The sequence below is a fragment of the Terrapene carolina genome, unplaced genomic scaffold (genome assembly GCF_002925995.2).
Source record: "Terrapene carolina triunguis isolate 2854851 unplaced genomic scaffold, T_m_triunguis-2.0 Scaffold30, whole genome shotgun sequence".
In the NCBI taxonomy this organism is placed as follows: Eukaryota; Metazoa; Chordata; order Testudines; family Emydidae; genus Terrapene; species Terrapene triunguis.
The window spans coordinates 1598027-1621512 of record NW_020664381.1 but is presented as its reverse complement, the minus strand read 5'-3'; the positions used below and the strand labels follow the sequence as shown (position 1 = coordinate 1621512).

At 39.9% G+C, this 23486-nt stretch overlaps 1 protein-coding gene across 1 annotated transcript in view; it reads left to right on the top strand.

The window, feature by feature from the left end:
• The window catches only part of LOC112118283 (uromodulin-like 1), a 65291-nt gene that overhangs the window by 4151 nt on the left and 37654 nt on the right, over positions 1-23486 (top strand). The window contains exons 3-9 of the mRNA XM_026650845.1: positions 2855-3097; positions 12204-12365; positions 12771-12886; positions 14396-14588; positions 15946-16086; positions 18296-18550; positions 20827-20939. Coding sequence (XP_026506630.1) covers positions 2855-3097; positions 12204-12365; positions 12771-12886; positions 14396-14588; positions 15946-16086; positions 18296-18550; positions 20827-20939 — 1223 coding nt within the window. The remainder of the gene's footprint in view (positions 1-2854; positions 3098-12203; positions 12366-12770; positions 12887-14395; positions 14589-15945; positions 16087-18295; positions 18551-20826; positions 20940-23486) is intronic.

Below are 23486 nucleotides of genomic sequence, written 5' to 3'. Positions count from 1 at the left end.
TGGTTCAGTCTCTTTAGAAGTGCATCTTTCTACACTCTCATGGGAATCCCTCAAACCTGCTTTCTTGGCTCTGGCAGTTTCATCCCGTGCCTAGTGAAATAGCCATAAAATTGAATTGCATATATCTGGCCTGACATCAGTGCTTTTAAATTATATACTTACACTTGGTTTTCACACATCTGTACCACTTTACTTTCTAGATTTCATATCAGTATATATGTTGAATGTTGCTACAAATCCCAAGCTGGTTTCGGTTGCCCTGGAAGCTTTAGATTTGTGATGATATCTTTAGACTGTCTTTTCAGCTCTGGATGTGAGGATATGTATCTTTAACCTTCCTCTTATCTCATTGTGCTATTCTGTTCAGGTTCTTATACCACACTCATTGCAGTGGGATCTGAGCACTGTTGTCGTGGCGATGGGGGTGGCTGGGGGCATGCAGAACAGCCCACACAATCCTAACATTTTAAATTGTAACACTGCAATTCTTGAATATCACAATTTTGATCTATGAAACCCAGGAGCAGACTCTGTCTATCTATATGTATGGCCCCCTCCATCCCCGTAAAATCTGAATGCTATAATTAATTTATGCTCACAGCACCCCAGTCAGGTAGCATTATCCCTGTTTTATAGCTGGAGAACTGAGGCAGAGAGAGAGATTAAATGAATTGCTCACAATCACACAAGTGGTCTGTGGCCAGATCCTCCACAGATGTAAGTCAATGGAGCTCCATTGAATTCTGTGAAAATACACTGACTTAAACTAGCTGAGGATCTGGCCCTGGGTTCCAACTTTCCAAAGAGACCTCTTAAAAACGAACCCACCAATTTTCAATTACACATTTATGTGCGCACAAATACAGGACACCGTTTGCTAACAAATGTGGTGAGCATGTTTTTTGGGGGGCGTGTGTGTTTGAAAATGTGATGTATAAGGACCAGCATCTAAAATTTTTACACTGAATTAGTTTATCTATATTTTTTGTCATCTTTGAATCATTTGTACTGTACATATTTTGATTACATGCTTCTCTTGCTTCATTCTCTCTGTTTGGCTGCCCACAGTTCTCCGAGAGCCCCGAAAGGTGTAGCCCCACCACACTTTGATTTCTGTATCCACTTCACATTTAACTTATTAAAAGCCCCTTCCATCTTTTTCTGTGTGTAAAGTTATACCAATATAGATGTGTTTATCTGATTAGTCTTTTCACATTTCCAAACCTCATCCCTCCCATTTTTGTAAAATCTCAAGAGGAAATCATGTTGTCTATCACACAACCCTAAATAAAATTACTTACAATTTTACTCTAATTAAATACTATATTTCATTTGACTTGCTAGTCTACCTTTTTTTTAATGCTCCCTCTTGATACTTTCATTTTGGTGCATGTGATTGGGATTCACCTATTAAACTTTTCAGATAAGTCAGTTGTTTTTTATTATCAAATGAAGTATTTGAATGTTTAAAATGGTTTTCTCATAATCTGAAATAAATCTGCTGAAAATACTATAGATACCAATTCCATCCTCAGGAAAGCCCTGATCCTGCCAGCATTTCTGAATATGCAGAACTTTACTCACATGAGTAGTCCCATTGCGTGTGTAAAGGTAAGCACATTCATAAGGGTTTTTCAGGATTGAGGACTGAAATGATCCTCTTTTATAAAATGATCTATAATACACTGAGACACATTATCATTGTATCCTTCATAACTTCTTCTTTAATATAACAAAGACTTTAGCCAAGCATCACCACTAAGCCTTTACTTGAGACAGCATAAAAACAAAACACTTCTCTCTCAAGTTATTTGTCCCTCTGATTGTCAGCAAATTTTGGGTTGTGTTATTAAGGAAAACTTGTCTTTCGTTTTATGGATCGCTCATCCAATGCAATTCATCAGCAACCTCCCACTAATCCGTGCTAGCTCACCTCTGTTGCTTTCCTTCTACAGCAGGCCTGTTTAAGATTTTGAAGATGACTGCTAAGATCAAGGCCAGGGCCTAAGCAGCAGGGATTTGAGGCTTAACTTAACACATGCCTTTATGGAGGCCATTTTACCCTGGTTAAATCTAACCTCATCTAAACTGATTTCAGGTCTCAAAAGATATAGGATCAGATTTTAGGCCTCGGTATAAATTGGCATAGCTTCACTGAAATCAGTGGAGCTGTGCAAATTTATAACAGCTGAGGTCTGATCCATAGGATTTACACTGATGATCCACTAAAAAATTAGAAGGGTAAAACAGAAAGTCCAGTGACATGGTCTTCTGGGAATGCTTGTCAGCGGAAAGATGTCTCCAAATGTTGTGGGGTCACTATGCTCTTGTCTTCTAGTATAGTCTATCAAAGGATGTTGTTGAGGCATTGAAAATAAGATGGGATGAAGCACACAAGAGAAAAATAAAAAACCTAATGAGCTTCTCCCACCTCTGATTTCTATGTTTCCAGACACTATGAACTCTGTTTTTTCCCTCAGAAAATCATAGAAGTTCCGAGTCCCTTAGCTCACATGTGAATTTTAGACTAATTTTGTTAATATCCATAAAATTTATCCAAGTTATACTGCCATTGTTCTGCCCAATCTCTCAAGGCATTTATGATTATCTGGAGCTTCTCACAAACTGCATCGTTTTTACTAACCAAAACAACTCCCACTACTAATAGCCATCAGCAAACTTCATCTGTCCACTTTCTCCAGTAACATTCTTCCTAGTAATGGCCTTTCTGAGAATTAATCATTCATTAAATGGCTTTTTTTCCTAGATCATAGCCCAGTTTACATCTAAACATTGAAGGAAACTCATTCTGTAGTGCTAGCAATTAACGCTGATTTTTTTAAAAAATTTTTAGAAAAAGGCCTCTCCTTGCTAGGCTACCATCTGTGCAACTATAGCATGACTAAAATGGTGTCTAAAATGGTTGCCTACCAAAAGTCATATGAGAAACACACTTCTTGTGGAGGATGGATTCCATGGATGGTTTGTCCTAAGACGTCTTATAAAACTCAGTATCGCATCGTTGAAGTCCCTGAGATTATGAATTTTACAGATTGCTGTGAAGAGTATGAACAAGTTGGGTTCTATTGCACTTTATGTAAGTATTATAATAATTATTTAAATAAATATTCCTTTTGTTAGGTGATTCACTGTAGATTTTGACTCAAAAGGCCAAGTTCACTGCTGGTGTCAGTCCATTGAAACTGCTGAGTTGGCATAGGTCATCGGTAAATTTGGTTCAAAATGTCCATTTTGGAAACGCGTTACTTTGCCACCCCTACAGCTTGTCTTTGTATGTGTCAGGGTGGATGCACATTAGTAGAGCAGTGTGAAGTAGCTTGCACAGTCATTGCCTGGTGCTATACCTGTTCTGTGAATGACTTCATTTTACAGGGCTATCAGTTAGGACTGCTGGAAACACGCCGATTTAATTTCACAAGGACTTATTTTAATATTTGCTTGAGTTTGGAGCCATGGCACTTCACGGCCATCTTCAAGTTGTGCTTTGAATTTTGAGTTCAAATGAACCTAAAAATTCAAAGGAAAACTTACGCAATGGCTGCCTGATGTCATGACTTCTTCACGAATCCACAAGTTGTCCCAGGTTTGCTTGAAAAGTTGGAAAATGCAGTGAACCTTTCATTGAATCTGATCTGACTTTCTGGTTTATAACAAAACTCCAAATCTGATAAGTTTCACCTACCGGCAGACCACGTTGAACATTTTGCACAAGGCTGCTTGTTGTCAACAATAAATCCACATTTTAAAAAGCTCCCAAAGGTTACAGATACACTGAGTTCCTTAGAGACAGCGAGTGGGATTTTCAAAAGTACTTAAGGGTATGTCTACATTGCAGCCTCCCAGCTCGGGAAGACAGATGTGCACTAGCAGGGCTTGAGTTAGTGTGCTAAAAGTAGCAGTGCAGACTTTGCAGCATGGGCTTGCTACCTGAGTACGGACCCAGGTGTCTGGGTGGGCTTTTACTCAGGTGGCCGATGCCTCTGCCACAACATCCACACTGCTATTTTTAACATGCTAGATCAAAGAGAGAGAGAGCGTGTCTGTCTAGCCGGGCTAGAAGGCATGCTCCCAGCTGCAGTGTAGACATACCTTCGTGACTTGAGAGCACAAGTACCATTGACTTTCAGTGGGACTTTGAAGACACAAGAAAGAACTGGTATAACTTAAGGTGTGACTTTCCTATATAGTTAAACCAGTGCAAAAGTTTGTATGGGCACTAAGTTTGGTGATAAAAGTGGCTTATTTCAGTTTAATTAACCTGTTCCTAATTGACTTTAAGTTAATTAAACTGAAATAAGCCACTTTAATACCGAAATGTGTCCACACAGCCTTTTACACTGGTTTAATTAAATTGGTTTAAAAGATGATTCAGGTTCGCTTCTCGGCTCTCTATGAGCTGAGGGGTGAAAACATTATCTACTTTCTTGTGTATACAAGCCCTAATGTCTTATTTCAGAGTAGCAGCCGTGTTAGTCTGTATCCGCAAAAAGAACAGGAGTACTTGTGGCACCTTAGAGACTAACAAATTTATTAGAGCATAAGCTTTCGTGGGCTACAACCCACTTCTTAGTCTCTAAGGTGCCACAAGTACTCCTGTTATTTTTGCTAATGTCTTATGTCACTTAGGTGCATTTGAAAATCCATCCCATAACATCATACATTATGCAAGTTGTTGATCATTTATTGCTTATTAAATCACCCTTTGGCAATGTAAGATTTCAGTGGAAATGACTGGAACATAAAAGTGGTGTCTGTTTTTGTTAACCCATCTTTTTCTCAAAATAATCTAAGGGGGAAAAAGCATAGTGAGACACAAATTCTGCCCTGACTTATTCCTTCATGCAATTCTGTTGACTTCAGTGTTTTCCACAGGGTGTAAATCAATGCAGAATTTGGCCACAGAGTGCAATATTTCCAGACAGTATCTTCAGGCTGGTGGAAAACTACTGTTGGTTATACAAAATTTCCAGGCAGTAACTTCAGGTTGGTGGAAAACTACTGTAGATCAGATCCCTCCTTCAAGAACCACTTCTACAGTGTAAAAAATTAACCAAATAATGGCAAGGTGGAGTAGCAGTCAAGGATAGTTGATATTTATTTATATACCACAAACCAACAAAAATCAATTTTGGCCAAGAGTTTGAAAAGTGGCTAGTGATTTTTGGGTGCCTCTGTTTTGGGATGGATGCACGTTTCTGAAAATCAGGCCCTTTTAAAGAGCCTCAGTTGGACATTCAAAAATGTAGGCACCCAAAATTGCTAGTCTCTTTTGAAAAATATCTTGTGCAATTGATGTATATTTTTAAAACAAAAAGCTTCTTTAATGAACAGTTCAGATGCAGCAGTGTTAGTGCAAACAACATCTACCATGATATACTTAATTTTAAAAACAAAACCAATATTAAAATATATGGAAAATGCCTGCACTGGTTAGCTATACAATTCTCAAACTAACCTTTAATTAGCACCACGCCATTAATTAGCACACCTATACTCTGGAAATGTTTACTTATGGCATGCTATAATTTTGACTATTCTTTTTAAAGTTAATTTGGGAGTATTTTAAACAGATAACAAATTTGCATAATTTCTAGATGTTTTCTGGCATTCGAATATTCAGGCATCTTACTTTGCTTTTCAGGGCATTAGTCATAAGTTCTATGAATGGTAATGCACTGTCTAGACAAAGTCTTAAATAAATGATGAAAGGAGGACATTTGGAACTGCTGGAATTACTTCACTGCATGCCATTGGACTATTGTTTTCCCCCCTGATGTTATCCACAGTGGCTTTCTCTATGTGCTTAGCCTTGACGTGAAACCTATTCCTGGCCATTTTCCCATCTTTACTTTTTAGAAGCAATCAAAATCCTTTGCCTGGGAAGGCAGGCCTAGAGGCTTTCCCTGTTTAACATTTGGGTGGAGGGCGGGGTTAAGAGTACATGACTAGTTTAGTTTCTTCAGTAGCTCCTTCTAATGTTAATTGCACCCTTGTGACAATATTATACACCCAAGAAAAGATGTTAAAAGAACATTAATACGGTGGCAAAGTCAAGAACTCAGAAGTTAGGAAATGCCAGAATGAAACTTGCCTGTGCAATCTATGTTTGGCTCCCTTGTGGATATGAGTTATAAAACAGTCTTTAATTACATGATCACTTACTATTTTTTCCGCAGGACTCCTGCCTCATTTAGTACACAAGATGGACCAGCTCTGGGGAGGAATCAGAGTTGTGTAGTAAAATAAACTGTCGTCTATGGGACTTCTGCTTTATTTGTCATTATAGAAGTTGGAAGGTGTGTAGTGAACGAGGCAAGGGACTGTGGGAAGAGAAAGGATAGTTTCATGGTTCAAGCAGTTGAATGTTGCCCTGAAGAATTGGATTCTATCCCTTCCTGTGCTGCAGAGTTCCCATGAGATGCTGAGCAAGCCACGTAAGCCAGACTTTTCAAAGGTGGTCACTAATAGTGTGTTCCTTATTTTCTGGGTGCTTGACTTGAGACCCTGGGATCTGATTTACAGAAGAGCTGAATACTCACAGCTGCAACTGTAGTCAATGGGAGCTGCGCTTTGAACATAAGAAGTGCTGTGTAATGCTACATACTCTGAAAAATCAGGTCCTAGGCCTCTCAAATTGGGCACCCAAAAGTAGTGGATACTTTTGACCTTAATCTCTCTTTGACTTAAGTTTCCCATTTGTAAAATGGGGATATTAATATCCCACCCACCTCACAAGGGTGTTGCAAAAGTAAATTAATTAATATTTGTGATGCACTCATGCTATAGTAATGAGCGCCATAGAAAAGCCCCTGAGGAAATCAATACTTCTGTCTTCAGAGCAGTGTAAATAGTGTGCAGTAAATAAGCCACACATTGAACAATGACAGTAGAAGAAAATACTGAACAGCTGCTCATTAAGTGAGTGAGCACTATCCACTCTGTGTACTGACTGAGGCAGGAGTCCCGTGGAAAACTATTATATGATCATGTAATTAAAGACTGTATCATAATAGATAAAGGGGCCGCATTAAGATTGCACAGGCAACCTTTCTGATTTTTAAGATTGCAGCAGACTTCCACCTCCCTGGCTCCCAGTTCCCATCTCCTTGCTCAGCCAGAACCATTCCCTGTCCTCAGGCCCCAATTCCCTTCCCGCCCTCCTCAAAACTCCAGTCCTAGTTTCCCCCACGGCTCCTTATCTAATCTTCTCCTTCCACCCTGGTCTGGCTCTTGTTTTCTGGATTTGTATCAGGCAACTTTCTCCTCTATGCTTCTTGGAGGATTGGGGTGGGGTGTCACTGAAAGCACTGGATAGAGCAGGAAGGTTGACCTGGCATGGCCCATAGCAGCCTAGAGTAGCAATTGCAGGGAAAGTCCTGCACAGCCTTGTGCTGGAGCATGCTCTTGTGCAGATGGAACCTTCAGAGACACTAGCTGTGACCTCTACAGGTCTCTAGTGAACATGTGCAAAGTGCATTTTTCTTCAGAGGCTTACAACTTGGCCAAATTTGAGCTTTTTCCAGGGATGTCAAAAGGCACATTCCTGACACAAAGGCCCCCTGCCAAATGTCAAGTCCCTGCTCCAAAGCATGGAGGTGCTAGTCCTTCTCAAAGAAAATGTTGCCAGAATTTTTTAACATGGGAAAAACAATGTATTTTTCCCTAACCTCATTCTCAGGAGTTACTGATCTATTTTGGTTAAAATCCCCCTCACCCCACTCCCTGCAAAAAAAAAAAAGAAAAAGAAAAAAGAAAAAATCAGCCCAAGGCAGACACCTGGTATGAAAATTTCATCCCAAATAGTTAAAGTATGGCAAAGTCATAAGTAACTGAAAACACAGCGTCTTATAATGGAAAGTGTTGGCAACTTTAATAATAGATGATGCCAGCAGCCCTGCCTATAACAATCTGTCTTTGTTAGTCCACATTTGGGTCCCTGTGACAGTTGCAGTACTTTGATCTTATGCTATACCACAACCTCAAGCCATCTCAGGATGATAGGGTAAGGGAAGTTTTGGAGAAAACTGTATATTATGAGTCCTGATCAAGTAGAGAGACAGAGAGAGATTAATGCTAAGCTAATTATGTCCCTTAGCATCTCTATCCCAGAGGATTCTCCTGCCTAACTAGAAATTGTGGTTATTATATGCAATAAGCTTGTAACTAAGCTTTTGGTTGCTAGGCAATGGAAACAGCATTTCTACTTTATTATTTGTGTAAAGTTATCGAAGAAGAAAAGACTATACATAATTCTATTGACAGGAGACCATTGGTTTGCTCCCGGATAGTATGATGTTGTTTTGCAGATGGCTTAATTCTGGGTGACTGTTCCCATGATAGTTACAGTAGAGAGAATAAATTGATTTTAAAGTGTGTCTTATATGATTAGACAGAAATGTGATGTGAGTCCATCTTTGTTTCTCTGCTGATGTAAAAATTATGACCGTTAGATTCTAGATTAATGGATGATATGGCTTTCAGCCAGAACTCAATGGCATTCCCATTGCTTGCACATGACTCATTAATGGTTTATGCTGCAGTTTCACATGCTAAAAAAAGAACTGTGTGAAATAGCTATATTGAACCTCAGACTTGTTTAAAATGAGCCTTGGTTTCAGGATTTGATGGGTTCATAATTCTGAGTCCAAGCTCAGAAAAGTTCAATAAACATTGGCTTTTAGTAGTTTGCAGAATTGGGAAGCTTATTATTATTATTTGTATTACTGTAGCATATAGCACAATAGGTCCCTGTAATGGGGTGTATTGGCCTGTTAGGCTCAGAGGGAGCCTGAAGACCATGTTCCTGGAACACTGGAGTGAGCAAAGGTGCAGGAAATGGCCAAAGCCAGAAGAGAGGAAGCAGTCCTGGGGAGTTAATAGTTGGATGAAGAAAACCCAGGACACTGTTTCTTTAAGGGTGTGGGATCAGGAATTCTGTAGTGTAGGGTGGGGCAGGGCTGTGTGTCCCCTATCTCTAAGGCTACGTCTTCACTACCCGCCGATCTGGCGGGTAGCAATCGGTTTATCGGGGATCGACTTACCGCGTCTCGTGAGGACGCGGTAAAATCGATCCCTGATCGCTCTGCCGTCGACTCCGGAAATCCACCTCGACAAGAGGCCGCAGCGGAGTCGGCAGCAGCGGTCGGCTTTCCCCCGTCCTCACCGCCAGGTAAGCCGACCTAAAATACGCAACTTCAGCTACGGTATTCACGTAGCTGAAGTTGCGTATCTTAGGTCGGAACCCCACTGTAGTGTAGACCTAGCCTCAGCCACTTGGGAGGAGCTCTCAGAAGGAGAGCAGTGTAATATGCTGTCTTTTCCCTCTGAACAGGGGAGACATTGGCAGGAGAAGGAAGCCAGAGCTAGAAGGTTGAGCTCCTGCTAGGAAAGGCTGGGAGTGACGTTTTGGCAAGGACGCAGACTGAAACACGGGAAGAGCTCTGTATGTGGTAGAAGAGCCAGACAGGAGTATGAACTTTTGGGTTGTGGTGCAGGGATTTATTTTGGAGAGTGTTGAAGACTGTTTTTGGACTGTTTCTGTTATTAAGCAAACTCCCGGGGGTGGGGAGGGGGCATGGTGTTAGTCACAAAAAGGACTGGATAAAGTTCACAAAGGGCATGGAAGAGGGGAAAGAGAGACAATGCTGGGAAGCCACATCTGCCCAAGAGGAGGTGCTTGGGAGGTGGCCGACCAGAAGCCAGTCCCCAGCTTTGATTGGGGGACCTATTGTGTTACTCTCTGTACAAACGCACTGTGAGAGAGAGTCCCTGCTTCAAAGAACTTACAATTCAAATAGGCCAGGCAGAAAAAGGTGAAAGAAAGGCTCCTCTTTCACAGATGGGGAACTGAAGTGCTTTGTCCATGATTACACAGGAAGTCTGTGGCAGAGCTGGGAGTTAGTTCTGTAGCTCATGAGTCCCAGTACAGTGTTTTAACCAATCCTTTCTCTCAAGCTGGCGAACCTCTCTCCTCTGAGCCAGCCTCTCTCCAAAATATCTGCCCCTCCCTTGCAAAACTCCCAGGGCACTCTCTGAAGACACATGAGCTAAAGCAACCCAATATTTACTGGGGGAGTAGGGCTGCTGGGGTTCACCTTGGAGGTTCACCTTTGTTGGAGACTAATTTTCAATTGAAATGTTAAGGGTTGGTTCCCTGCCAGCCGTTTTGGAGCAAACTATAGAACTAAATCCACGTAGCTCTTTGCCAGGTTGCATACAGCTCTACTAAAACACCCAAATATTTATTTTGTACATATTGAGAACAAAATACCATTAAATAAGTCTAAGGAATTCTGGGCTCAAATCTTCAAAACTGCATGTGCAAATAACTTGCATGCCAGTTACTTGGACAGTGTAGGTAACTGAATGTACAAATGACCAGTTTGAAGTCTAAGGCCATGTCTACACTATCCCCTATATTGGCAAAACTTATGCTGCTGGGGGTGTGAAAAAAACATAAGTTTCGCCCGCAGAAGTGGTAGTGTGCATGGCGATATGTCGGCGGGAGAGCTACTGCTGCTTGTGGAGGTGGTTTTGTTATGTCGATGGGAGAGAGCTCTCTTCTGTCGGCACAGAGTGGCTACATGAGCGATCTTATAGGGGCGCATCTGCATCGGTACAGCTGTGCTGCTCTGAGTTCACTAGTGTAGACATGGCCATAGCTGGAAATATCTTTAAGCAATTACTATGACTGCTCGGCCAGTTGCAGAAACTGTGCTGCAAATGATGTATATGTAATTTTGCACATGTATGATGGACACTATCACCAACACACTGGGGGTGGAACTGGGGTCCTCCAGACCTAAAAGTCTGAGCTGCTGCAGCTTGAGCTAAAAAGCCACGTCTCCTTAGCTGTGGTTAGGCTCCTATTCTCTGTGGATTAACAAAGAGGTGGACCTGTAACACCCATCCACCAGTAGGTTACATATGTTCACTTTAAATCTTGATTAATAAAGATCACTAGCCTGTTAAAGGAGTATATTTAGTGGAGACACAAGATCTCATTCAATATTATAGCCCACTTGACAGAAAAATCAAAATTTTACTTTTAATCGGCACACTGGGATACGAGAAATTGAAACCCCATTAAAAATTGGCAGTGTCCATTTAATTCCTTAGAAGTTCAATTATGGTGAATGTATTTTTCATCACTTGAACATCTTTGGCTACAATCACAGGAATCATTTTCATTTTCCTCTTGGCTGAAGTAAATTGTCCACGCAGCAGAATGGGACTTAATGAGACCAAAAAGCACTGGGCACAGTGAATGGAGAAGAAAAGAGAAACCATAGGACCCAACATGGAAAGACTAGTGGAGATGAGCAGCAGTTGGGCCTATGTCTGACAGGAGTGTATGAAGGGAAGGCTCAGAGAAGCCTGATATTAAATCATAGAAAATATTTTCAGTCTTCCTCAGAGTGGAACCAATTATTGGCATGAAGCCAGGAAAATCATGTGCATTTTACTTAGGAAGTGGTAATATTCTTCCTTAGCCACCCTCTTCTTGGCTAAATCTGTTTTAGAATAGCAACCTCATGTAACTCCCAGAAATTAAATGGTTACAAATTATGGGCTGAATTCTGCTCTCCTTTCTTAGTAGATAACCCTATAGCTTTCAGTTGCATGGCAGTGGTGTAACTGAGAGCAGAATTTATCCCCATGAAAACACCCATTTCCATCCCTGTGTAATATTTTAGATTATAAAAACTGAAGGAGCTGGTGGGGATAAAACCCAGAATGTCTCACCTTTCTGCTGTTTATTGACCCTTACATTTCATTCTGTTTGGACTAGAGCTGGTCAAAAAACAGGAAAGTGACCTCATGAAAATTTCCAAGTTATTTCTGTTTTGCTGGAAATGTTCCATTTTCCATATTTTATGCAAAGTTTTATTTTTTTTTTTTCATTTACTGCAACCTGTCTTTTCTATTAACTCAAAATTTTGATAAAAATGTCATGGAAAAAGTCACAAAAATCAGAAAATGTTGATGATGCTGACAGTTTTTTACAGAACACTTCTTGTCTTAAGTTGCTATTCTCCCCCTCCCCCCTTCCCTCAGGACAACCCCAAGAAGAGACCCTCACCCAGGACTATGAGGAGATGTATCCCTTAGATTCAATATCACAATGTTAAAGAAACCAAATATCACATGCAGTTTTGCTGTTAAATGTTTTTATTACACAGCATTGAACAGATCCAATGAATTTGCCTCAAGACCTGGTGTTTGTCCAGAGGAGGAAATGGATTCATTAAACTATTCATGCACACTTGATACTGACTGTCCAGGACTTAAAAAATGCTGTAATTCATCCAAAGGAACAGGCTGTGTGGATCCTCTACCAGAAGGTATGTTATTGACAAATTCTAAACTCCCTCCAAAAAAGGAGTAAGCCTTACTTTTTCTGCTGAAGATGAGGACAAACAAAGCAATTGTTATTGTGTATCTTCATAGCATAATACATTAATCTGATTTCCATCAATTCAAGGATGATTGGTTTCAATATTGAATCTGTGAGCCCCTGAAAACTGGCTTTGAAGATTTGGTGGAACTTTCTTGCTCTAATTCTTCTCCCTGTCCAGTTCTGTTGTCTGGATTACATGAGAAATACCTTGATATATGATAGCTGTACATAGTACATTCACAGATACTGAGTCAAAGCCCACTGCATTCAATGGGAGCCTTTCTATTGACTCCAATTTGTTCTGGATCAGACCCCAAATGCTTTTATATTTTAATTTGTTCAATTTCAGAGAGAAACCTGAAAAAATATTGGTATAATGTGTCAGTCCTTGTGAAAATAGATTTTAATGAATTAAGCAGAGTGGATCCAAGACTTTTGAATCATTCACGCCTTTTGCACGCCATGGTACGTATAGATACAAAGAACCGCAAGCTCTTATGTTCTTATTTCTCTCATTGCATTGACATTGATACTCAGTACCAACACAGCCAAGCTACATTGGGCTGGAAGGGTTCTTGGTGCTAGGCAGTACCTTATTATCCAGCCACTTCCCCGTATCATAGCAGGATAGATTTAATTTTTCCTAATGCATTCTCAATAGGTGAATGCCAGTTTTACTCTTGCATATCTCAAGTAACAGCAATTTCACAGTTTCCTTTGACATTTCTTAAGACACTGAAAGGGAATTTAAAGTTCTTATGTTATAAGATCTAATTTTCCTTCTACTCCAGTGACATCTGCTCTGCCTCTAAGCCCCACTTAAAAGCAGAGATGGACTTCAGAGACACAATTTAGACCTGGATTTAAAGAACTCCAAAGTTGGGTGTTTTCAGATCTGGGGTTTTGGCTTGACTCATTCTGGAAACAAGGGCCAGTTGTGAAACTGGGATCAAGATATCAGTTAGATTCTGAATCCCCCAAATGTTGATAGTTTAACTCCAGGAGTAAACAGCAGTTGCTGTTAGAGGGAAAGATCCAATGAGCTTCTGAACAAGCTCAGTCGCTTTGTTAGGATGGTGCATGTGCAGTCTTGTCCTCACTAGGAGCTGTGAAGGACTGAAGCATGCCCAGGACATATGGAATCTTCCGAGGTGTTAGCTGCTAAGCTTTAACAAGTCTCTACTGAGCATGTACAAACAGATTTTTAAGAGGCTTATAACTTGTTCAAATTTGGGTGGATTTTCACAGGGGGAACAAAAGGCATCCCTGATGCAAAAATCACCCCATTGCTAAATTTCAAGTCACTGCTCCAAAGCAAAGGGGCAATACTACTTCTCAAAGAAAAGGTTGTTAACATTTTCTTAACATTGCAAAACAATTTTTTTCCCTCTAGCCTCATCCTTGGAAACAGCTGAACCATTCTGGCAGAAACATTTAAAAAAAATCATCCTGAGGCAGATACCCAGTGTGGAAAATTTCAGCCCAAATGTTGAATTTTGGCAGAGTCATAAGACTCTGTTTTCAGTTGCTTATAAGGGAAGTGTTGGGTCCTTTTAATAATAGGCAGTGCTACCAGCCCTGCCTGTAATAAGTATTTTGTTATTGAGGCTCTGTTATTAAGTACTACACTCAAAAAGGACCTGTCTTAACAACCAGACCTTCCTTTTCTTATGTGTTCCCGGCAAAGCTTTTAGGTCTGACAAAGAGTTCAACTCCTTCATTAGTCTAGCAGTTATCACACTGCATCCTTTTCTATGCAATAAGAGAAATAGAAATGTTCACGCTACACAAATTCAAACTAAAATACTGCTTGTTTTCCCTGTTTTTGAATTCTGAATTAATGCTTGTTCTGTTCTGTTCAGTTTAGTATTAATTTTTTTTAGTATAATAATCACTGGATAGGTTATACCTCATTGGTGTATAGTTGTATTGCTAAACAAATCAGATATAAAAGTTTATTCACCTCTTTTACAGATGACTGGTGCATTATGGCCCTTAAATTCCTCAGTGTACCATATCCAGACTACTCAGGCAGAAACATATGCTGGGACATTAGCATCTCAGGTTCTGATTGGATTACATCAGCCAGCTCCACTAATGAAAGTTTCTTCTTTGTTGAAAGGCATTGTGAAGCGTGTGTATGAAGTTATCAACATAGATGTTCAAGGTTTTTATTTTTTATGGTTCTGTCTCTCGGGGAAACTTTTTCAGTCACTCAGAATTTTAGCCCTATGGTTCTCCATTGACCATGGGAAATATAAAGTGAAACTTTGTAAATTTGGGTGTCTAAGATACCCACTCTGTGGCAAATGAAATTTCTAATTAGTAGTTATTTGGAAATCTGCATTTTGGTGGGGGATTCCCTTGGTCACTCAAGAAGAAATATACTTTCATAATGTAGCATATCTTTAGACTTAAAAGAAAAGCATGCCTGAATTTGTGGCACAGTAGAAGGCATTTTAAATTGGTAATAGTCTTAATGAAAACTTTCATGGGGCACTTTGAAACCAAGAATGCTTTGTATTTTGGAAGCTTCTTGCAAGTGTTACTGCAGATAACTTGGATGATCAAATAAGAATATGATTTGTCTAGATATTTGGAGTGCACACATCCCTGTGGTATATGAGCCCCTATATTTAGGCCACTTTCTTAGAGTCCCCTAAATCTGATCTATCTACCAAAACATTGCTATTTAAGTATTTGAAGATTTGAAACTCCAAAAATGCAGTACGAAACACTACTTGGCATAAAAACGCAGTTTGAAAAATAATGCTTTAAAGACTCAATCCAGCTCCCTCTGAAGTCAATAGAAAGACTCCCATTGACTTCAGTGGGTTTTGGCTCATGCCCTAGAATAGTAAGAGAGTCAAAATAATTTTGGAAATAGTATCTTAAAAATAAATTATGGGAGAGTTATAATTGGATCAAAGGTTGTTCAAGGGAGGTGGTAACACTGCAGTCCCAAGAGGCATTCCCACACTCCCCTCTGTGGCCAAAATGCAGGGGCTGGGAGAGGTAACAATAAAATACATATTTTTCTTTCAAGGCAATGAGCTGGAAGGGGTGAGAGTGACAGAGACTTCATGAAGAGGGTGGTTGTGGGATGAACTCTCTTGGTGGGGAGACAGAATAGAGGAGCAGGACTGAGGAAACTAGCATTCTTGTATGACTTTTTTGCATTTCCTTGAAAAATGCATAAAACTGACACTGGGTTGGTCCCATTCCATGAACTGCTTCCAAAGTCAAACTACTTTCCATAATTTACATATGCAATTGCTTCATTGTGGCATTAGCTTTGAGAATAGCAAATCTTTCTTTCTACAGTAAGTGCTTTGAAATTGCTTGCTGGCCAGATTTTGATCTCAGTTGTGTTGGTGCAAATCCAGAGTAACTCCGATGGATTTACGTTGCTGTAATTGTGTACATAGTCTGGCCTTACCTGTGCTATAGACTGCAGGTAAAGTCCTGTGCTGCTTTCAAGATACTTGTAAGTTCTGTCCTAAAAACTGTGTTCCTCTCCTTAGATGTAAATGAATGTTCCCACGCTGAACTCAATGCTTGTTCCAGATCAGAGCTTTGCATAAATTTAGAAGGTTATTATAACTGCACCTGTGAACATGAACATGTGGACAGGGATTCTAGGCAGCCACAGAAAGAATTTAAAGGTAGGAAGCATGGGCCTGATTTTCAGAAGTCTGAGGAATGTTCTCTAATCTACTTTAAATGGCTGTGTGCTAGCAAAGGCGTTCTGGAGCACAGTGTGCTCTCTGCCCTTTATGATGGAGTTGGGAGTGGAAGATGGCATAGGATCGGCCTGTTAACTGTTTCCCTGCTGATCATTTTAGCAAAACCATCCATGTACTTTATCCCACAATACCAAACCATTTCCCATACCTAGCCAATTGCCAAAAAGCCCCAAAATCCATCTGCCAAAGCCTCAGCTTCAACCTGCGATAACTTCTTTGATCCAGTCATGCATTATCAATACATATCAGCGGGGTCCTCGGGAAATGCAAATATGTGTAAGTACATTCTGCATACTTAAAGTCCATTTGCAGTTTCAGCTGCATACAGTATTTGTTACGGTCCTCAACTGTTGTGTAATGTTAAGCTTAAGCTGTTAAACTGTTGCTATGTACCACGTCAGACATAGCTGCAAATCAGTGATGGGTGAAATTATTCCTTATGGCACAATTCAGAAAAGAATTTAAACATGCTTAGATCCCACTGACTTCAATGGGACTACTCACGTGCTTAAAGATAAACACGTTGGTTAGTGTCTGTAGGATCAGGGCCTTAGCAAATTTTCTGATTTGTGTTTCCACTTATATTACTTACATTGCACTGATTTAGTCTTATGAGCTGTTGAAAATGTGGATGATGTTTAATTTGGATTTGTTTTGCTAGGAATGTCTAATTGCTTAACAATGCCCTTTCTTCCTTAATATGATACACTCTACTCCAAGTTCACCACACGATCCAGTTAGTACAAGCAATAGTTCTATCGCTATAAGTAAATCAACAGCTAATAAATCTACTGGTTTCAGAATGCTATAAGTAACCTTGGATGTTAATTAATATTTCTTGATTTTAAGTTCATCACCAATTAAATCTCCTCTGTCCTGAAGGCTGTTTGAGTTACAATGTCTACAGTGCCAGCTGAGGGATAGTACTAAGAATGACCCCCAATAGATTAGCCTTTCTGTTACCCAGTTTAATTCCTTCACTTGAGCAGTATTACAATCCCATTAACAATCTCCCCCTCTTTTTCTTTACAGAGGGGAAAGTTTTAAGAAGTGACCTTTTGTCTAGTTCATTGAGACTATCAGTTATTATGACTTTGACCCTCATATTTGTCCTCCACTTGAAATTTAACATAAAGTGACAGAAATTAAATCAGTCATTTTAGAGCAATAGGCATTATGTCTTTGGCCTCTAGGATTTGTAAAAATATCTGTCTGATGGGCCACTGGCTTGAATGATTGGGAACAAGTCCTTTCCATTGAAACAGGCACCCACATTGTTTGGTTTGAAAAAAACTTTGATTCCCTTTTCCTTAGGAAGTTCAATCAGTATAAAAAGAACTGAAATTGTGACTGACTGATGCCACAGTCTTCCATTCTATGTTGAGTGTCTGCATGAAAACTAGGATCCAAGCTCTGCTCTGATTTACACTGCCCTGATGGGTAGCATTTGGCTGAGGAAGTGTATTGGGAGAGCAAACTATAAAATAAATAGAGTACCTGCATATAGAGAGAGATGAGGTGGGTGAGGTGATATCTTCTATGGGACCAACTTCTGTTGGCGAGAGAGACAAACTTTTGGGCTTACACAGAGCTCTTCTTCAGGTCCTTTGTTAGCTCGAAGTTGGTCCAGTGAAGGATATTAACTCACCCACTTTTTCTCTCTAATATCCTGAGACCAACATGGCTACAATAACATGTATGCATATAGTATATATGATAATTATTCCAAAGGTATTGAATTCAGTTATTGATTCCTAATTCTGCAACCCTTATTCAAGTTGAGTGGTATTCTACTCTATGAGTAGTACTATTGAGATTGCATTTACATCTGTCATTCAAGCCAGTGTTTTATTGGACAGGTATCTGTATTTATATAGATCAGTCACAAATCCTGGAGACAAAAAAAGGAAAACAAATTGTAAATGTATAGCTAATGGCTCCAGTGGGGCTACTTGTGGAGTACGATATTACTCAATCTAAAAATGGCAGAATCTGGTCGTTTATTTTGCAACGAGCAATTTCACTCTATTGATCAAAACAGTATATGTATATAATGGATTTGGAGTACATCATCTCTTAGAAAAAAAGTTCCTTTCACTTTTGATGATGCTCTCCTGTGCTATTATAGACCTCTCTTCAATTGGAAACCACCGAATCATCAGTGTTACCAGCAGCAGTTTTGAAGTATCTTGGAGTGTAAATTCTACTCTGAACCACACGTTCCAAGTACAAGTGTACAAGGGCAAAGAGTTGCTCAGAAGTATGGAGACTACAGAAATGAAAATGGATGTGTCCGGGTTGGAAGCAGGTATAAAATACACAGTGAAGATCAGCTATGAAGCTTGTGGAAAGAACATTATCTCCTATCAAAATGTCAAAACTGGTAAATATCACCTTAGAAATGTTGCATTTCTCACCACATCTCTATCCTGTGATGATTCCCCATGATACCTTCAGGACCCCACCTTTAGCTTTCTTCCACTCACACATGCTCTCTTCCTCTTACCCCAATGCTAGTGTAATTCAGATAACCAGCCAGCAGGGGTTGTGTGGAGCTATGTGGCTCTTTTGTTACGCAGCTGGTAAAGGGAAGCACTTGCTTCCTGACTCAGGCAATTAGAGACATAAATCTAACCTAGAATGTGGTGTTGCCAGTTTGGCAGTGCAGTCAGCCACCACTGCTGCACTGCCCTTTTTTTCCCAGTCAAGATAAATTGTGGGGGAGGTCCTGCTTTTGTCTGATTTAGAGCTGAGTTGAGAGAGGAACAAGGAAGTGAAGTGATTTACTTAGGTATAAATCAGAGGCTTCTCTGAGAATATTATAACTGACACACCTGCTTGAGTGAAGGCCAGATTTTGGTGAGCTAGTTTGCAACAGATCAGGATTGACGTACATTGGCAAGAGCCGTATAAAGAAGCTTGCAGAGGCTCTGCTATATTACAGCTAGTTCCATCCACTCAGCCAATGCTGCTACCCCCTTGCTTTCATGTGCACGAAACACCCTCCTAAATTTTAACAAGATACAATTTCTTTGTTTGAATGAGGCCAGTATTTACAGTTATATGAGTTAATGAGCCTCACAGTCCAAGGCATAAGCTGGTCCCTAGCTGGGGTGAAGGAGAAATTTCCCCCATGGTAGAGCACTGCCTAATTAGCTGCATCATCATGTGGGTGTTATACCTGGCTCTGAAGTATCCAACATTAGCCAATTTTTTACATAGGATATTAGGTGCACTATAGGCCTACTGAAGTTTTGCTGTTCCTTTGGTCTAAAATTATTTCCTGAGACCCCACATGACCTCTTAAATCCACCAGTAAAAATCAGAGCTGGCCAGAGGTCAACAATTCTGTTTCATGATGACTTCCAAAGTTTCAGAATTTGTTTTTGTTTCATATTGGAATGAGGACAAAACCTTTGGAATGTTTTCACAAAGTGTGTTGAAAAGGTCAGGTTTTTGATTCTTTTCATTCTGGTTATACGTGATCAGAGAGCCCTGGACCTCAGAAACCTTCCCAGCAAAAAGCTTTGTCAAACATCTCTGAAAAATATTTGGGTTTCAACAAAAGAGAAAATTTAATCAGAAATGTTCCAACCTGTTCTAAGTAAAATATTTAGTTACAGCCATTGTAACGATGTTGCTAGTCACTTTTTTGTAGGATTCTTCCCTTTAATCAGATAAGGAATGACAATGGTTTGACTCTGTAAGGAGCTATCTCCCTTATCTCTTTTGGAGGAGAAAATAGAGGTTATAGTGACTGAGGAAATATAGGTACATCAGTCAGATATGAAGGTAAAACCACCAAAAAAAGAAAAAGGTCTCAGCTGGAGACTGAAAGTATCTATCTTATCTATGTTACAGGGTAAAGCAGTTGCTACAGGCTCGCAAGCTGCTGATTTCAGATAATACACTATACATAAAAGCCATTATTGTTAGTTAGGCAGTGGAAACTATATGTACTTTGTTTTATCTTCATTTTAGGAATGCTGTTAATACCACGCAGCATAATTTCCAATGACAAGTTGTGATGACCTGATAGGAACCCAGACCTGGATTTAAAAACACATTGGAGAATTTCTAAATGCTTGTCTCAATCTGTAGAAGATCAGTAACAGAAAACTGGCTCTAGTTTCTTGGTTTAGCATTAACACTTAAGTAATATAGTGGTCCATTTACTTCATAGTAGTACTAGGTTATTGGACAGAGAATCTCACCTTCAACACTAAGTATTTCTCCAATTATATTTTCTTTCCTAAACCCCCATGCCCATTCTATTACTTTCTACACAGATTTTCACTGATTTTGGGGATAGATGGGTCTAAAACAAATACTTGGGTACAAATTCTAGATCGAACTTCATATGTAATGGGTGATTACAAAACAGATCTGAAAACTCCTAGGGGTTAAGGATTAAAATCTAAACTTTCCCAAACTTCAAAGTGTTCAGATTCAGGCCAGATCCTCAGCTGTTGTAAATCAGAGGAGCTCCATTGACTTCAATGAAGCTATGCTAATTTACACCATTGAGGTTCCACTTCTGGTCCCCAGTGTTTCAGTTTGCACCTGAACCCAGATCTGAGGTTTTGATTCAGGTACAACAGTTTTGATCAAATCATTTCCTCTTCTCCTTTATCTGTATTTTAATATTGTGTCTTATAGATGCCCAGATATTTGGTGTTACAATAAAGATCCTAAACTATAACTTCACTGAACATTTCCACAACACCAGTAGCTCAGAATATCAAGAGTTTTCAAGACTGTTGCTTGCAGAGGTAACACTAAAATATATGTGTGTAATTGTTTTTCACTTGGGATTTACTTAATGTCTCAGAGAAGCTTGTACACATTTACAAAGTCTGGTGAAAATCCTCAGGCCATTTCTTTGGACCTTCACTTACAATTGAAAGAAAAGCTGTTGGCAAAATAAAAAAGCAAATCAGGGCCCTGACCTGGTTACCACTGAAGTCAATGGCAGTTTTGCCTTACAGACGAGTGAAGGAAAAACAGTGATGCAGAGGGGTCTTCTCTACTTCAGATTTTTATATTGATAAGGAATTTGCTGCAAGTTGATCTGAAGATTTTTAATGGATCTTTGAAATGCTCATGTGGCATGGGCTTCTTTGTATTATGTTTTCAGCAATTTTTCACCTATTTTCAGAGCTCTTTCTCCTTTAAGCAGAGGTGGTTGGGTCATGATTGCTTCTAATACCTCATTAGATATTCACATACTGCATGCCATGAATCTAAGGTGTTGTCAATTCATCAGTCATGAACTATGAAATAAATAGGCTCGAGTTTGGTTCCAGATATGAACTTCCACAAAGAGTGGGGAGTTTCAGATAGGGTATTCTGTTTTAGTTCCATCTTATAGAGATGGGACTTCATTATGAAGTTCAGATCTAAATACAAGCCCAGAATTTCCCAAAACTAAAGGGGACTTGGGCCCATTTGTACATATAAAGTTCAAAAAAGACTGACAACAAAAAGATTGGACATACAGGACCACATTTTCAAAGGAAGACACAACAGGTACATTTGCTTACCTAAATGGACATTTGCTCATGCAAAATGGGTAATTGTTTGCATAAGTGCAAGATGTAGGTTTCTGCCATGAATACTCCACCCTTGTGGTAGAGGGCATTTTTGTGGCTCTGTCTATCTGACTCAAATGGCAAAATATTTTCAACACCATCCCAAGCCACAGGAAAATCAGAACTCAGACCAGTCAAATAGTTTGTTCAGATTCGTGAACATTTTGAGTGAACCATAGCTCAGTTTGAGCAAACCTTACCTGCTTTATGCTTTCTTATACAGTCATAGAGTTTAAGGCTAGAAGAGACCCCAGATCATCTAGTCCAGTGTTTCTCAACAACTGGTCCATGGACTGGCACTGGTCTCTGAGATCTTCCTGGCCTCCCTCCCAGCACCTGCACACTAACCTCATATTGTAAACTCAAAGCGAAAATGTTCAGGATCATGCTGAAATCAAAGGCTGAAACCTGGAAAAAATTCTGCTCAAGCACCTGCAAGGCAAAACTGCTAAATGTAGCACACTCTAACACTGACATTAGTGCACTATATTCATCCCTCGGATAACTCCGTTGGCTCAGGATATGCATCAACTTAACTCATTGCTGGGAAAGCATAATATATTTATTGTGTTGGCTTTCAGTCAGTTCATCCAAATAAAATTGATTTATATAAGCTATCCATTTTTTAAAAAGTCAATTTTGTCTTGTCCTAGTCTCAGATTTCTTTGTAATTGGATTCCACTGCAATTGGGTTGGGATTGTGTGTTTCAGATAAACTGCAGCCTGTGAGGGTTTCAGTCAGGTCACATGGATTTGAACAGGTGAACTAGGGACAAACCAGCAGACGAGAGCTCTAGAATTGTACCATATTGGCATCAAAATTTAGAACACAAAGTCACTGGGACACATACAGGCCTTGTGCAAGTGAGTTCAAGGCTAATGAAGTCAGTGAACATAAGAACATGAGAACGGCCATACTGGGTCAGACCAAAGGTCCATCCAGCCCAGTATCCTGTCTACCAACAGTGGCCAATGCCAGGTGCCCCCGAGGTAGTGAACCTAACAGGTAATGATCAAGTGATCTCTCTCCTGCCATCCTTCTCCACCCTATGACAAAAAGAGGCTAGGGACACCATTCCTTACCCATCCTGGCTAATAGCCATTAATGGACTTAACCTCCATGAATTTATCTCGTTCTCTTTTAAACCCTGTTATAGTCCTAGCCTTTACAACCTCCTCAGGCAAGGAGTTCCACAGGTTGACTGTATGCTGTGTGAAGAAGAACTTCCTTTTATTTGTTTTAAACCTGCTGCCCATTAATTTCATTTGGTGTCCCCTAGTTCTTATATTATGGGAACAAGTAAATAACTTTTCCTTATTCACTTTCTCCACAGCACTCATGATTTTATATACCTCTATCATATCCCGCCTTAGTCTCCTCTTTTCCAAGCTGAAAAGTCCTAGCCTCTTTATCTCTCCTCATATGGGACCCGTTCCAAACCCCTAATCATTTTAGTTCCCCTTTTCTATTCTGCTCATTTGAGCCAGGGCTCAGTTTGATCTGTAGCATCATTGTTCATTAGACAAGACATTTTTCAGAAGTGCCCAAGTCCCATTTCAAAAGTCACTTAGGTGCCTTAATCTCACTGAAGGTCAATGAATCAATGAGTCTTAGGCTCCTAAGCACCTGAGTGACTTCTGGAAATGAGACTTAGGCTTCTAAATCACTTAGGAGCTTTACATTTTTTTTTACTCTAGTTCAGTTTCATAGCAGTGAACAGCTCCTAT